Source organism: Dendrobates tinctorius, unplaced genomic scaffold (assembly GCF_039654945.1).
Source record: "Dendrobates tinctorius isolate UK_male_01 unplaced genomic scaffold, ASM3965494v1 ptg000071l, whole genome shotgun sequence".
NCBI classification, from domain to species: Eukaryota; Metazoa; Chordata; class Amphibia; order Anura; family Dendrobatidae; genus Dendrobates; species Dendrobates tinctorius.
The window spans coordinates 16,674,354-16,691,960 of record NW_027361739.1 but is presented as its reverse complement, the minus strand read 5'-3'; the positions used below and the strand labels follow the sequence as shown (position 1 = coordinate 16,691,960).

The following is a 17,607-nucleotide window of genomic DNA, read 5'->3' as shown; positions in this document are numbered from 1 at the left end:
CCTGAAAGATGAAGAAATTGATGCTATGGACTAGCCTGCCGTTCCCCAGACCTGAATCCAATCGAGCACATCTGGGACTTCAAGTCTCATTCCGTCCACCAATGCCACATTGCACCACAGCCTGTCCAGGAGTTGACTGATTCAGGTCTTGGAGATCTCTCAGAACATGCCCTGCCTCATCAGGAGCATGCCCAGGCGTTGTAGGGAGATTATAAACGCATTTGGAGGCCCCACACACTACAGAGCATCATTTCCTTGTCTTGAAGCATTTTCACTGAAGTTGGATCAGCCTGTAATTTGATTTTGAGTATCCAGACCTCCACAGGATATTATTAATTTTGATTTACATTGATAATTTGTGTTTTATTGTTCTAAACACATTCCACTATGAAATGAATAAGCATTTGCAACTGGAATATTTCATTCAGCATGCGTTTGATCACAGTGCATTGTTATGAAGTAGTGAAATAAAACAAGGTACAATGATGGATGTCAAGGTCTACAGCGCAACAGAATACATCAGTCAGCTAAAAATTGAGACTACCAGTCTATGCCCTGTAGGTTCTCTTTATGCTGCTAAAAAAGCTGTCGCCCATTGAAGCATAAATATCAGAACTCTGAAAGAGTCCTGGATTAGGTGATGTCATCCTGTAAACAGCAGATTCTTTATGTCCTGCAAGCTGTAAGGAGCAGCCTTCCTGGTTCACTTATTTTCCCAGCACTTCCCACCTATGACAGATCAGACTGAGAGCTGGGGAAAATGGAGACAAGTTCCTATAACCATTCCTGACCGATTTCTTCATTGTGGCAGGGTATAACCGACTAAGAGGTCATGCATTTACAAAATACTAATGCCATGAAGGGGTGACTTGGTCAGTCAGTTTAGATAGATGGTACAAGTCAAAGTAAATTCTCCATGAATGCCAGGGCGTGAGGCTTCCCAGCTGATCATTGCTCAGACCGTCATGCTGCGGCCTACCGCTTGTCCTCTTCTCATAGTGACCCTGCTGTCAACTTTTCTGCACCCAGCAATCCACCTAAGGCTATGTGCACACGTAGATTTTGTTCCTGCAGATTTTTCAGCGCGGATTAGTAAAAATCCGCTGGTAAAATCTCAGGTCAAAAGACCTGCGGTTTACCTGTGGATTAGCCTGCGGTTTCACACCTCTACAATGGAGAAGATGTGAAACCGCAGAAAGAATTGACATGCTGCGGATTTGAACCCGCAGCAAATCCATGCGGAAAAATCCACAGCATGTGCACAGCGTTTTTCAGTTTACCATTGAAAACAATGGTACTGTACAACACAGCTAAATCTGCTGCGGACCCGCAGGGCCAGAAACGCTGCGGATCCGCAGCAGAATCCGCACAGTGTGCACATAGCCTAATGGCAAAGCAAATGTAATTAATCAATCCAGACATCTTCGTTTATTGCTCCAGGGTCCAGTTCTGAAGCCATCATGCCATTATAGGCACTTTCGGCAGTGGAGACGGGTCAACATGGAACTCTACCTGAAGCTCCCCATCAAGAAAAACTGTTCACTTGGCGTGAAATAGATTCCATTACTTGACCGGTGTTCATGTCCTTCACTTTTAATCAATATCCAAATCATTATCACCAATATCCAAAGTGCTTGTTCACACTGAAGATTTCCACAAATTGCCGAGCAGCACCTGCCCTTGCAACATGGACTGACGTTAAGTAAGAGAACATACACGCGGACATGGTAGACAATCACTCCAATAGTTTAATGAGAGAAATAAACGAGATGATAAAAGAGGCGGCTCCGAAAATGATCCCGCGAACATTAGGGACATGCACTCCGCAGGGCACTACTCCCGCTATTTCATCCTCTTGTACATTATCTTACATGGAACATACAGCAGCTTTTCCCAATAAAATAGGCTTGTTAACCCCCTCAATACTTACAGTGTTATAAATTACAAATATACAGACATCTCATCACCACCTTTACGGGTAAAGCCACAAACTGATCCAGAAATGGGAGTCACAATTTTTTGGTTTAGGATTTGCAGCCACAAAGAGCAGATGTGAAAACGACAGTGAAATGCAAAAAAAGAAGTGACGACTGTCCAAGTCTGTGCTCGTCCTGCTCACGATAAATAATAACTCTTATAATATCATCGTATTTACACTGTGTCAGAACCGTCACAAGATTGACTAATTCTAGAGTCTAATGCAAGTTGCAGGCAGAGGCGTCGGGGGACCAACGCCAGGGTAAGGGGCGACCAACGCCAGGGGCAGGGGGCATCAGTCCTCAATGCCAGGCTGACAGCTACCAGGGCACGTCCTAATTTCCTCATTAGTGCCAAATAGTGAATGAGTCACCAGGTCAATCTAGACTGGAGACGTTTTATCAGTAGATAATGAAAAGTTTAGCAAATTTATTGCATAATTTGGCTCCACTGATTGCGGCAGAATATTGGAATACAACTAATTGAAGTTGCACAAAACCTTAATCTTTTTACGCCACCTCCAACAATTCTTTGAAAACTTGCCAGAGCTTAGCAGAAAGAGGGTTACACATGCATCAGAATTATAGTAATGTACTCCAGTCCCTGTAGTGGCACGACAGCTGAGAGATTTGCCACATCAATTACGTGGCACCTTACTTCAGCGCACATTTCATCAAAACCGGTATGCAAAACTCCAGACTTGATAAATCGGGGCATGTGTGTTTAATTAACCACCATTTTTGGGTGACCCAATGGTTATAGTAGTCTGTTAATATGAAATAATCTTTAAAAAAGCAAAAAAAAAAAAATCTGTCAGCAGTTTTTTTTCTCCATGTAATCCGAGAGCAGCATAATACAAGGCAAGAGTGCCTGATTCCAGTGATGTATCACTTATTGGACTGCTTGGTGCAGTTTTGATAGAATCCCTGTTTTCTCTGCTGTAGATGTAACAGTGGTCAGAATGTTAAGCTGTGTATGACCCCACCACTCTAAGGATTGGCAGCTTCCTGTGTACTCTGTGTATTGTCAGCAAGCTGCTAATCAGTGATGGGGGCGGGATTACACAGATTAGGAGGACTGATCTGCACATGAGACCTAGTCTGCAGGGATAATCTCCTGCTGATAAAACACTGATTGTACTGAAACTACAGAACACAGCCTAATGAGTGACACATCTCTGGAATCAGGCTCTCTTGCCCTGTATTATGCTGTTCTCAGATTAAATAGCAGAAACCTACTGATAGACCACTTTAAAGGGAATCTATCCGGTGACAGATTATTTCAAATATATGACAATAGTCCCTTGCAAAAAAAATCCTGCATGTATGTAAACAGTACTAGATACAAACAGGAACCAAAAATTATAAAATACAAAAATGATAAGACAATAGAGTTGGTGCCAATTGATTCACCAGACCAAGTCCAGCAGCCAAGTCAGTAGTCTGTGGTCGCTGGACCACAGCCCTGGGAACCACCTCCTACGTGACAATATTCACGACTGCTCTTTTCATCTACCGGTCTGGTGCGACATCACGTGTTCATGCCACAAGGATGATGCCACAGCAGCCTGGCTAATCAAAAGAAGAGTCACGGATGGTGTCAGATAAGAGGTGGTTCTCAGGGTTCCAGTGACCATGGATTATTGACATGGAATAGGACCGAGTCCTGCAAATTGATTTGAATAATTGACATAAATCTGGTAGATTATCACTACAATATGCAATCAGTGAATGATCCTTGGCAAGTCTAACCTATGGGACCCCCACCAATCCTGAGACTGAGGGGCCACAGTGTTGTTTCCCCTTCGCAGTTCCCCCCCCCCCACACACACACAGCAGGTGTTCCTTTCAGGTGAATAGATGAGGCTGCAGCTCCTTGTACAGTTGGGTGACCACTGTACAATAAAAAAACTATTGAGAGAATGCTGCACTGAAGAAGCATTGCCACCCTTTCCTTCTCAGGATCAGGAGGTCCCAGGGTTGGGACCCCCCAATGGTCCCTTTGAAAAAAGGAAAATACTCCTTTAATAGGAATCTGTCAGGTAGGTCTTCCTACATATCGGCGTTTCCTATTGACTATGAAAGTCGCAGTTTCTGCAACTGGTACAGGTACAAAAGTCTCATGTAAAGGCCAGGTAGGGACGGGTGCAGGAGTATTAACCCACCTAGGCCAAGGGGCCCATAGACCACTACTCCACAACATTCAGAGCAGCACTGACACTAGCACCTCTGACAAACTATACAAGGTCCGGATAAGTTGGCCCGATGTAACACTTTACAGTTTGCAGTATCTTTTTAGTGATGGCAGCCATACTGTGAGCCTGCCCACCATGACACATTTGGGATCCTATATTCTAGACCCAGATGCAGAGTCTCCACTAACAAGGAGGGTCCCAAGATCACCGTTACATCTGAGAAAGAAACCTCCACAGCACAGTAATTCAGATTAGACACCCCCATTACCCAGTGCTCCCTCTAGGTCAGGCCTCAGGCTGCACTCTTTCCATCTGCTCCAGAAGTCAGGTCAAACAATAGTGTTCTTTTCAAGCAGATTTTGCAAAATTTCTGCCCACCATCACTGCTTTGGTCCATACTCCATTGTATGAAAACCCCGGTAATGATCAGAAATCACAGCAACCAAGTCAAAGAGACATTAAGTTTTTCTATCAGCTCCTTCAGTGTTAAAAATGACTTCATCTCCTCGTAAGAAAAAGAAAATAAAATAATGATTTTGATGAACACATGGGAAGGCACGAGGGAAAAAGAAAATAACCCTCTGAAATCACAGGAGTGTCCGAACTAACAGAAAGGAACTGAATATGGCCTACTTAAGACTTCACACCAATGAGCACAACAATTAGAACAATCACAAGGACAAACAGAATTAAAATGACGAGCATCTTGCGGTTCTTCTTCTGGTACTGCTCCGCCTGCAAAACAAAACGACATGGAATAAGAAGAAGTACAAAACAATACACAGACTGACATGTGGGGGGCTTCTCCCACCTCCTGCTCTGCACAGTCAATGGTGCAGATCGCATGTAGTTACTGTCAACCGCCATACTACAGCACACAGATGGCTCGAGGACAGGAGCTGTTCTGCCGCCATAGCACAATATCGACAGTACTATATAGCCAAAGCCAGCTGTGAAGCCCAGGATTGGAAATGGTTCCAACCCAGGCTGTTTTACTCCTCAATAGCGACTACCGTAACTAAGTGGGTGCCCCCAGTCTCGCCACGTCTAGGTGCCTCATGACCCTTCTTGACTAGCAGAATATATTGCAATACAGTAGTGTTGCAATGTACTATAGAAGCCATCATAGGTATTAAAAAGGGAAAAGTATGGCTTAATACTTGCCTATGTTTCATAAAACTGTGTCAATAAAAATGATAATCCTCCTATAGCTATGTTAATCGAAAAAATATAAAGGTTATGGCTCCTGCAATTGTTGGGTATGCTGGGAGTTGTACTCTTGCAACAGCCAGTGACTGAAGACCCCTAATGTACAGTAAATTATGAAAACCCCTCTAGAAGCAGCACCCACTAATCATTGGCCACCGTATGTACAGAGGATAACAGGGTAGGTTTTGTGCTATACAATCCACTGCCTTTCTGCGATGCACAGACTTTCGAGTGAAACAGCAAGACAGAGGAAAAGAGCAAAAGGAAGAAACTATTCATTGTATGTTGTCAGAATACTGTGAGGGGAGACATGGGGAGGACACATAACACAGGTGGTATTACTCACTGGAGAGACACTCACCTTCTGCAAATGTTTTAACCCCTCCTCTGTTTTAACACAGGACTGCTCAACATTGTAGTCAATCCTGTCAAGAACCGTGCCCTATAACAAAACAAGAACAAGCTTAGGAGAAAAAAGGAGATGAAAAGTGTCAAGGCCACCATACAAAGTAATCACGAACAAACGTTTTCTTTTGGAAAAAATCATTCATTTCATTAATAGGGCTATCCAGGACTATTTATTTTGTTTTACTATGGGACTTAAAGAAAAAAAAAAAAACAGGCAGGTAGTAGCTAAGGCTGGTTTCACACTAGCGTTTTTTTAGCGCAGCGCATCGTGCGCGTACATGCGCATGCGCAATGTGCCCCTATGTTTAACATGGGTGCGCATGGTCTAGCGTTTGTAAGCTTTTTTGTGTGCATGCGTTTTTTCCAGTGTGCGCCTAGACGCGCCGGATGCACCATGTTGCAGTTTTTGTGCACCCAACCTGTGTCAAAAAAACACATGCGCACAAAAGCGCACGGAATGCGCAAAAGAAAAAAAATCACAATACAGTCTACGGGAACGCTGGCGTGCACATGGACATGCGCACGTCAGCGTTTAAAAACGCATGCATTTTAAGAGTTCACATGGCAACAAACTGGTTAAAACGCATGCGCATAAAATAAGCAAACACATGCAAAACTCTTGATGCGTTTTTTGTATGCGTTTGGACTGTGCACGCAGCGCAAAAAAACGCTAGTGTGAAAGTAGCCTAACAGAGCATCCTAAGGGGGGCACGTGTGTGGGGTTTGGCACGCTAAGCATCGAGAAGCTGCAGTTATTTCAACGGCTGGGAATTAACATCCATCTCCTCTCTTCACATAGGTACAAAACCTCTGCTTGCTGTCATCTGCTGTTTATCATCCTGCAACATTTCCTTTAATGGAATATAACAGTGCCTGCTGAATCTTTGCTAAATTCATTTATTGCATTGTACTCAATACTCACTGCTGTATATCCATGTTGGGAGTCACTAGAGTTGTTATCTGGTGCAAGGTGTTACAGCATATAGATGTATGTAGCCAGGCCCAGCGTCTTTGAACATCTATCCTCCCCTGGTGTGCTAGATAGCTGCTAATTTACTCCAAACCAGCTCCCACAATCCCGCTCACCTGATCCTCTACTCAGTCCTATAAATTTAATAGCATCCTAACGGGGGCACGCGTGTGGGGTTTGGCACGCGTCTCCCCTGCAGCAAAGCATCACTGCAGCTAACCACCGAGAAGCTGCAGTTATTTCAATGGCAGTTAGTGACGGAAGGAGTCAGGTAACACACACTAAGTATCTATCTCCTTTGGTTATGTCTGCCGAGTAAGCACTTCTTATTACTTGGACCTGACTTTTCTATTAACCCATCTTACTCTTTTAGCCATGTTTACATATGCCCTTACAGTGTTTGCTCCACTAATCCTCACTCTCCTTCGCTATCCCCAAACCCCAGCCCCCCCTAACCAAATAATCATCTCCTCTTCCCTCCCCACCTAACCCTCAGCTGCTGACCTGCTCCTCAACCTCAGATCTATCCTAATAAAACATAAAACAAGCCGCCCACTCTCCTTCTCCCACCTGCTCTCCCTTTCTCTGCTTCTCCTCACTGCTGGCGACATATTTCCCAATCCTGGACCCCCACAGCTCATACCTCCCATTACTACCCCTCCTACCGCCCCCTAATGAATTATTGCAATCTTTCCAACGTAAAACACGTGCCTCTGATGCCTACCCCCCTGTTCCCTCTCTCTGGAGCACTCTGGAATGCCTGCTCCATCTGCAATAAGCTTCATGTGATTCATGACCTCTTTCTCTCTCGCAATCTTGCCATCCTCAAGAAACATGGCTGACACCATCTGACACCACCTCCCCCTGCTGCGCTGTGTTACGGCGGCCTCCACTTCATCCACACGCCTCGCCCTGGCAACAGACACAGTGGAGGAGTGGGTCTTGTCCTTTCCACTAACTGCACCTTCAACCTAATCCCACCTCTACCCTCCCTTATCCTCCCCCTCTTTTGAAGTCCATTCAGTCTGCATCTACTCTCCCTCCAACCTCCAAGTGGCCGTTATATACTGACCTCCGGGGCTGGCCACGGCCTTTATTGACCAATTCTCTACCTGGCTTCTTCACTTTCTTTCCACTGACATACCCACTATCATGGGTGACTTCAACATCCCCACTGATACCCTTCAGTCAACAGCCTCCAAACTTCTGTCCATTACTTCATCTTTTGGACTTACTCAGTGGTCTCCGCAGCCACCCACACAGATGGACATACATTGGACCTGGTCTTCACCCGTCCCTTCTCTCTAACTTCACCACCTCCCCTCTATCCGACCACCACCTACTCACTTTCTCATCCCTGTCCTCCTCACCTGTCACCCCTGTCCAGTAACAGGTGCACCCCCGCAGAAACCTCACACACCTAGAAACCCACACGTTAGCATTGTAGAAAGCAGTGGCACTCACATCAGCTATTGACATGGTCGTCCCTCTTGTTCAGTGCATAGTGCGATGTATCAATAGACAACCCTGGCACAACAACATCACTAAAAAGCTGCGGCAAGTGTCCAGAGTTGCAGAACGACGTTGGAAGGAAACAAATTCGCAAGATGATTTCACTGCATTCAAACAGGCAACACTCGCTTTCAAATCTGCCCTCACCTCTGCTAAACGGGCCTACTTCATAACCCTCGTATCTTCCCTATCCTACAACCCCAGTTATTCAAAATTAACTCCCTCCTCTGCCAACCACTGCCCCCTCCAACCTCCCTCATCTCTGCTGAGGACTTTGCCACACACTTGAAAAATAAGATGGACCAAACAAGGCAAGTCTTTATTGTCCAACCACCACAACCCCTTAAAATATACCAGACCAATGCCGAAACCTCATAACCTCCCCGTCCAACATTACTGAAGGGGAGCTTAATTGTCTCCTCTCCAAATCACACCTCACCATTTGTGCACTAGATCCCATCCCACCTCCTCCCCAACCTCACCACCACACTTATCCCATCCCTAACCCATCTCGTCAACCTATCACTAACTTCTGATACCTTCTCTTCTGCTTTCAAAACATGCCACATTCACGTCTATTCTTAAAAAGCCAACCCTCGACCCAACCGCTATGTCCAGCTATCGCCCAATATCGCTGCTCCCTTTCGCTTCCAAACTCCTGGAGCAGCACGTCCACGCTGAACTTTGCTCCCACCTCCCATCTAACTTATTCTTTGACAATCTACAATCTGGTTTCGGTCCCCATCATTCCAGTGAGACTGCCCTGACCAAAAATTACTAATGACCTACTTACAGCCAAAGCTAAAGGACAATACTCTATACTCCTCCTTCTAGACTTGTCCTCTGCTTTCGACACAGTTGACCACTGCCTCCTACTACAGATCCTCTCCTCCTTTGACATCAAAGACCTCGCCCTATCCTTGATCTCCTCATACCTTTCCAACCGCACATTCAGCGTCTCCCACACTACCTCCTCATCCCACCCTCTCTCTGTTGGAGTCCCCCAAGGTTCTGTTCTAGGACCCCTACTTTTCTCAATCTATACACTTGGCCTGGGACAACTCAAAGTCCCATGGATTCCAGTACCACCTGTATGCTGACGACACTCAGATCTCTCTCTCTGGCCCAGAGTTCACCTCTCTGCTGTCCAGAATCACGGAGTGTCTATCAACCATATCCTCCTCCTCATGCTTCCCTCAAACTCAATGTGGACAAATCTGAACTCCTCATCTTTCCTCCATTTCAAAGATCTTCCTTACTTGATCTATCACAATTAATGACATCAAACTTTCCCCCATACCGGAAGTCCACTGCCTCGGGGTAACCCTTGACTCTGCCCTATCATTCTATCCACACATCCAAGCTCTTTCCACCTCCTGTTTCCTCCAGCTCAAAAGTATCTCCAGAAGCCGTCCTTTCCACAACCCTCAATCTACTAAAATGCTTCTACATGCCCTCATCTCCCGCCTCGACTACTGCAACATCCTTTTCTGTGGCCTCCCTGCTAACACCCTTGCACCTCTCCAGTCCATCCTTAATTCTGCTGCCCGACTAATTCATCTCTCTCCTCGCTACTCCTCCACTTCTCCCCTCTGCAAATCTCTTCACTGGCTCCCATTCCCTCAGCGTATCCAGTTCAAATTACTAATACTGACCTACAAAGCCATCTATAACCTGTCTACTCCATATACTATATCTCTGAACTAATCTCCCAATATCTTCCCCCACGTAATCTCCGGTCCTCCCAAGACCTCCTTCTCTCCTCCACACTTATTCACTCCTCACCCAACCGCCTCCAAGACTTCTTCTGAGTATCTTCCATCCTATGGAATTCCCTGCCCCAACATGTCCGGCTATCAACCGCACTCGGATCCTTCAGACGGAACTTGAAAACCCACCTCTTCAGGATAGCCTACACCCTGCAATGATCCCTGCTGTCTCCTCACCACTACTGGAGCTACCGCCTCACCATCACTGGAGCTGCTGCAACCCCCCAGCCTACTGTCTCCTTCCCCACCATCCTGTAGAAAGTAAGCCTGCAAGGGCAGGGTCCACTCTCCCCTCTTTATCAGTCTGTTATTGTAGTTTGTTTACTGTAAGTGATACCTGTAATTTGTATGTAACATCTTATGTACAGCACCATGGAATCAATGGTGCTATATAAATAAATAAAATAACTACCAGCCTGTTTTACCCAGCACCAGCTCAGAGCAATTTAGCTGCTCCAATTTAGCAGAGCAGTTCTTCCTCTTCTGGGCTGCTCTGTTGGCGGGTGTGACTGCAGACATCATGCTGAGTGCATCCGGCTCCCTGCAGTTAGGTAGCGGAGAACCGGCTGCCAATCAGCAGGACGTCAGCATCCATGCCCCATCAACACTGAACAGATGAGAAGCCGCTGCTTTGACAACGTGACGTCAGCAGAATCTGAGCGGTGACTGCTTTGGGCTGGCAGAGATCGGCGCCGGGTACAAAGGGCAGGTAGTTTCTAACTACTTGTCTGTTCGTTCTTAGGCCCATAGGAAAAAAATAATTAATAGTAATGCATAACCCCTTTAAATTTAAAGTCAATGTGAATGAACATAAGACAACAGGGAAAATTGGCAGGTACCTGTTCCACAACCATTGTCGCCAGCTCCCTGAAGACCTCATTCAGGTCAGAGATGGACTGTACGATCTGTCGGATCTCACGTTCCCGCTCCTCCACCATTAGTGTATTCTGCTGCACTAGAACCAGCTGGTCATCTGTAAAACCCTGGGCATCAAACAGAAGACACATCTCAAGTCACTCATCAGCAGAGGGTCACTTCCAGAGCTCTATCCGACTCTATATATGTTTCACTTTTTGTATTGAAGAACTGAAATAAATTAACTTTTTGATATTCTAATTTTGTGAGAAGCACTTGTATTTAATATCTACAGTACAGTGAAGCCTGGTGACAGATTCCCTTTAAATAACTCAAAAAGAATTCTGAATGTGACTCAAATGGCTCTTACCCTATCATATAACGTATTGTCCTCTCCATCATCCATGAGAGGAACAGAGGTGTCAAAGAAATGCTTTGATCTTTCTTCCCGATTCTTTATTCCTGCAGGGGAAAGAGAAGGTAATCTGGAATCACTTAAGGCGCAGGCAGATGACCATACAAATCAGACCAACATGCAGTGACTGGCTGGCGGGTCTTTCAACCCAAGTGTGACAGCTTCATATATTCCTATGAAGTTGTAACACTCGGGTCGGGAGACCTGCTGGCCAGTCCCTGCATTGTGCTCCCATCTCTAGTCCAATTTATATGAGTGTATGACTGCACCTTAATGCTCTGACTCTACATGAGGCTCAGATCCCCTTAGAAGCTCTTACTTTTGAGATAATCAGACTGGGCATGTCTGAAGTTAGTGGAGAGGTCCTGGAGAGACTGTGCCAGCGAGGAGACCACATTACGTAACACGCGCTCCTCCTGCTCTGTGCAGTTCCTCGCTCGGCTCTGTAAGGTCTGCACTGCCCTCTGACACCGGTGGAACATCTACAAGACAATGTGCCCGGTAAGGACAGGACAACAGAAGGGTATATGCCAGTGATAATCCTGTCATGTACCTGCGTGATCTCCTGGGTGGTGATTTCAATGGCGTGCTCCTCCTCTGTGCTGTCATCTAATGTAGGTCGGTTTAGGTGCTTGTCATGTAGGCTGGCCAGTTCCTTCATCTTTTGTTTAATACGTGTGACGTCATACTGGATCTGGAGCACAAGGTGTGAGAATGTGTTAGGAGCATACTGGTCATACATGAATGGCATCATTTAATGAGGGTGTACAACCCCTTTAAAAACAAAAATGGTTCGGATCTTAATGGGAAGCAGTTATTAGGAAACTTGTGTTACATGTACTTGACATGGAACAAACCAAAAAAAATTGACTGTTTTTCTTCATATCATGATCTTTAATAAAAAAAAAAAATGGTAATCTTGCAATTTTCACACTGGCCATGGAGGATTTTTTAAGCTTATCAGTCCCGATTCATCAAGACCGATGTTGTTCACGCCGGTTTTGACGACATGGGCTGGATCAGAAGCTCCCGATTCATGAGGCGGTGCACGGCTCTTTATGAATCAGATACAGTTATTTCCATATATATTTGGACAGAGACAACATTTTTCTAATTTTGGTTCTAGACATTACCACAGTGAATTATAAGCAACACAATTCAGATGCAGTTGAAGTTCAGACTTTCAGCTTTCATTTGAGGGTATCCACATTAAAATTGGATGAAGGGTTTAGGAGTTTCAGCTCCTTAACATGTGCCACCCTGTTTTTCAAGGGACCAAAAGTAATTGGACAATTGATTCCAAGGCTATTTCATGGACAGGTGTGGGCAATCCCTTCTTTATGTCATTCTCAATTAAGCAGATAAAAGGCCTGGAGTTGATTTGAGGTGTGGTGCTTGCATTTGGAAGGTTTTGCTGTGAAGGAAATATGCGGCCAAAGGAGCTCTCCATGCAGGTGAAACAAGCCATCCTTAAGCTGCAGAAACAGAAAAAAATCCATCCGAGAAATTGCTACAACATTAGGAGTGGCAAAATCTAGTTTGGTACATTCTGAGAAAGAAAGAAAGCACTGGTGAACTCATCAATGCAAAAAGACCTGGGTGCCCACGGAAGACAACAGTGGTGGATGATCGCAGAATAGTCTCCATGGTGAAGAGAAACCCCTTCACAACAGCCAACCAAGTGACCAACACTCTCCAGGAGGTAGGCGTATCAATATCCAAATCTACCATAAAGAGAAGACTGCATGAAAGTAAATACAGAGGGTTCACTGCACGGTGCAAGCCACTCATAAGCATCAAGAATAAAAAGGCTAGACTGGACTTTGCTAAAAAAACATCTAAAAAAGCCAGCACAGTTCTGGAAGAACATTCTTTGGACAGATTAAACCAAGATCAACCTCTACCAGAATGATGGAAAGAGAAAAGTATGGCGAAGGCGTGGTACAGCTCATGACCCAAAGCATACCACATCATCTGTAAAACACGGCGGAGGCAGTGTGATGGCTTGGGCATGCATGGCTGCCAGTGGCACTGGGTCACTAGTGTTTACTGATGTGACACAGGACAGAAGCAGCCGAATGAATTCTGAGATATTCAGAGCCATACTGTGTGCTCAGATCCAGCCAAATGCAGCCAAACTGGTCGTAGTTTAATACTACAGATGGACAATGACCCAAAACATAAAGCCAAAGCAACCTAGGAGGTTATTAAAGCAAAGAAGTGGAATATTCTTGAATGGCCAAGTCAGTCACCTGATCTCAACCCAATTGAGCATGCATTTCACTTGTTAAAGACTAAACTTCAGACAGAAAGGCCCACAAACAAACAGCAACTGAAAACCACCGCAGTGAAGGCCTGGCAGAGCGTCAAAAAGGAGGAAACACAGCATCTGGTGATGTCCATGAGTTCACGACTTCAGGCAGTCATTGCCAACAAAGGGTTTTCAACCAACTACTAGAAATGAACATTTTATTTACAATTATTTAATCTGTCCAATTACTTTTGGTCCCTTTAAAAACAGGGTGGCACATGTTAAGGAGCTGAAACTCCTAAACCCTTCATCCAATTTTAATGTGGATACCCTCAAATGAAAGCTGAAGGTCTGAACTTCAACTGCATCTGAATTGCTTTGTTTAAAATTCATTGTGGTAATGTCTAGAACCAAAATTAGAAAAATGTTGGCTCTGTCCAAATATATATGGACCTAACTGTACGTCTGACAGCTGTCATGCATCTCGCCACAAACCCTACTTCAGTCCCTGCCACCGCTCATCATAAATTTGACCAGCGCCGTCACCATGCCCACATTTTTTGTTTTGAAGCTAGGCTGGGTTGCGAGAATCTCAAAAGTTGCAAAATTTTAGTGCAGCATCGAGCTGCGCCAAAATGAAAAGCTTTATAAGCCAGAATACTGGCTGGCATAAAAGCTTTGATGAATCCAGCTCATACTTTCTATTCTTACAGGAGTTTAATAGTTTCATCAGCGGCAGGATTGCGATAACAGGCGACTCCTCTGAAATACACAGCTGATAACACAGGATCTAATAATCACAATTGGCGATATCACAGCTCCTCTCTCTTCTCAATGACCTTTGCACACGCTCATTAGATGCTTCAATATAATAGTCAGGGACTGTTCAATGTGGCTAATGTACATGTGGATTTCCAGAAACAACAGGAAGTTAGTCTAAAACAGCCCAAAGTCGCCAGTATGGAAACTGTCAGATTTATCATTTATTTTTAATACTTTGCATAATGAAAAAAATAAATATATTTAACACAAAACCTTAAATTTATACTGTAAGTCATTTTCTGATGACAGCTTCCCTTTAAAATTACAGATTCCAGGAACCTAAGGCTATGTGCACACGCTGCGGATTGGTCTGCGGATTCTGCAAAATCCGCAGGTCAGAATACCTGCAGTTTATCTGCGGGTTTGCCCTGTGGTTTATCACCTCTACAATGGAGGAGATGGCAAACCGCAGCGGAATGCGCAGAAAAGAATGACATGTAAATTCTTTCTGCGGATTGGAAACCGCGGAAAATTCCGCACAGTGTGCACTGTGGTTTAACCCCTTCCTGACATCCGACGTACTATCCCGTCCACGGTACCCGGGCCCGTATGACCGTGGACGGGATAGTACGTCTACCGCGATCAGCGGCGCCCACGTGGTGAGCGCCGCTGATCGCGGCCGGGTGTCAGCTGATTATCACAGCTGACACCCGGCACTATGTGTCAGGGGCGGTCACGGACCGCCCCCGACACATTACCCCCTTGCACACCGCGATCAAACATGATCGCGGTGTACCGGGAGTTAAAGGGAAGCATCGGCAGGGAGGGGGCTCCCTCCGTGCTTCCCTGAGCCCCCCACGGCAGCGCAATGTGCAGCGCTGCTGCGGGGGGCTCCTATCCTCCAGGCCCCCGAATCCAAGATGGCGACGGGGGCCTTCGGGGACCTGAGGAAGCTGGCTTCCTCAGTGCCTGCAAAGCGCAGGCAAGAGGAAGTCTGCTTCAATGCCTGTGACAGATTGCTGATCTGTCACAGTGATCTGTGATGTGACAGATCAGCGATCTGTCACAGGACAGTGATGTCCCACCTGGGACTATGTAATAAAGTAAAAAAAAAATTAAAAAAAAAATGTAAAAATAAATTAAAAAAAATCGCCAAATAAATTAGTACAAAAAAAAAAAAAAAATATTCCCCAATAAATTCATTTTTTGAAAATAATAAAAAAACACAACAATAAAAGTACACATTAGGTATCGCCGCGTCCGTAATGACCCGCCCTATAAAACTGTCCCATTAGTTAACCCTTTTAGCGAACCCCTTAAAAAATAAAAATAAAAAACGAAGCAAAAAATAATGATTTATTATCATACCGCCAAACATAAAGTGTAATAACGCGCGATCAAAAAGACGCATATAAATATCCATGGTACCGCTGAAAACGTCATCTTGTCCCGCAAAAAACGAGCCGCCACACAGCATCATCAGCGAAAAAATAAAAAAGTTATAGCTCACAGAATAAAGCGATGCAAAAATAATCATTTTTTATATAAAATAGTTTTCATTGCATAAAACCAACAAAAACATAAAAAAACGACCTAAATGAGGTATCGCTGTAACCGTACTGACCCGAAGAATAAAACCACTTTATCAATTTTACCGCACGCGGAACGGTGTAAACGCACCCCCCAAAAGAAATTCATGAAACGCTGGTTTTTGTTCATTCTGCTTCCCAAAAATAGGAATAAAAAGCGATCAAAAAATGTCACGTGCCCGAAAATGGTACCAATAAAAACGTCAACTCGTCCCGCAAACAATAAGACCTCACATGACTCTGTGGGTCAAAATACGGAAAAATTATAGCTCTCAAAATGTGGTGATGCAAAAACTATTTTACAATAAAAAGCGTCTTTTAGCGTGCGACAGCTGCCAAAAATAAAAACCGCCATAAATAGTAAATCAACCCCCCCGTTATCACCCCCTTAGTTAGGGAAAAATAATAAAACTAAAAAAAAAGTATTTATCTCCATTTTCCCGTTAGGGTAAGGCTGTGTGCACACGCTGCGGATTAGGTGCGGATTCATCCGCGCGGATTTTGTAAAATCCGCAGGTGAAACCGCAGGTCAAAAGACCTGCGGTTTTACCTGCAGATTGCTCTGCGGTTTTGTCCTGCGGTTTTTCATCTCCTCAATAGAGGAGATGGCAAACCGCAGGAGAATCCGCAGAAAGAATTGACATGTCAATTCTTTCTGCGGATTGAAAACCGCGGAAAATTCCGCACCGTCTGCACTGCGGTTTTTGATTCCCATAGGGAATCATGGTACTGGGGTCCGCAGCAGCCAAAACCGCTGCGGAACCGCAGCAAAATCCGCAGCGTGTGCACACAGCCTTAGGGTTAGGGCTAGGGTTAGGGCTAGGGCTCAGATTAGGGTTAGGGGTGTGTTGGGGTTAGGGTTGGAGTTATAATTGGGGGTTTCCACTGTTTGGGCACATCAGGGGCTCTCCAAATGCAACATGGCGTCTGATCTCAATTCCAGCCAATTCTGAGTTGAAAAAGTCAAATGGTGCTCCTTCCCTTCCAAGCTCTGCCATGCGCCCAAACAGTGTTTTACCCCCACATGTAGGGTATCAGCCTACTCAGGACAAATTGCAAAACAATTTTTGGGGTCCAATTTCTCCTGTTACCCTTAGGAAAATAAAAAATTGGGGGCAAAAATATCATTTTTGTGGAAAAAAATGATTTTTTTTATTTTCACGTCCTAATGTTATAAACTTCTGTGAAGCACTTGGGGGTTCAAAGTGCTCACCACACATCTAGATAAGTTCCGTGGGGGGTCTAGTGTCCAAAATGCGGTCACTTGTGGGGAGTTTCAATAGTTTAGGTACATCAGGGGCTCTCCAAACGCACATGACACCCGCAGACCATTCCATCAAAGTCTGCATTCCAAAACGTCACTGCTTCCCTTCCGAGCCCCGACGTGTGTCCATACAGTAGTTTTCTCCCACATATGGGGTGTCCGCGTACTCAGGCCAAATTGGACAACAACTTTTGGGGTCCAATTTCTCCTGTTACCCTTGGGAAAATGAAAAAATTGGGGACTAATTGATCATGTTTCTGGAAAAAATACGATTTTTTTATTTTCATGCCCTGGCATTATAAACTTCTGTGAAGCCCTTGGGGGTTCAAAGTGCTCACCTCACATCTAGATAAGTTCCTTAGTGGGTCTAGTTTTCAAAATGGTGTCATTTGTGGGGGGTTTCCACTGTTTAGGTACATTAGGGGATCTCCA

At 44.9% G+C, this 17,607-nt stretch overlaps 1 protein-coding gene across 4 annotated transcripts in view; it reads right to left on the bottom strand.

Annotated features, from left to right (window-relative positions):
• Positions 1-1,725: 1,725 nt before the first annotated feature.
• STX16 (syntaxin 16) overlaps positions 1,726-17,607 on the bottom strand; it is a 32,960-nt gene continuing 17,078 nt past the window's right edge. For all 4 annotated transcript variants that reach the window (XM_073582449.1, XM_073582450.1, XM_073582452.1 and 1 more), the window contains exons 3-8: positions 11,863-12,003; positions 11,629-11,791; positions 11,265-11,356; positions 10,879-11,022; positions 5,742-5,822; positions 1,726-4,906 (exon numbers count right to left, since the gene is read on the bottom strand). In XM_073582449.1, coding sequence (XP_073438550.1) covers positions 4,805-4,906; positions 5,742-5,822; positions 10,879-11,022; positions 11,265-11,356; positions 11,629-11,791; positions 11,863-12,003 — 723 coding nt within the window. In that variant the 3' untranslated portion in view covers positions 1,726-4,804. The remainder of the gene's footprint in view (positions 4,907-5,741; positions 5,823-10,878; positions 11,023-11,264; positions 11,357-11,628; positions 11,792-11,862; positions 12,004-17,607) is intronic.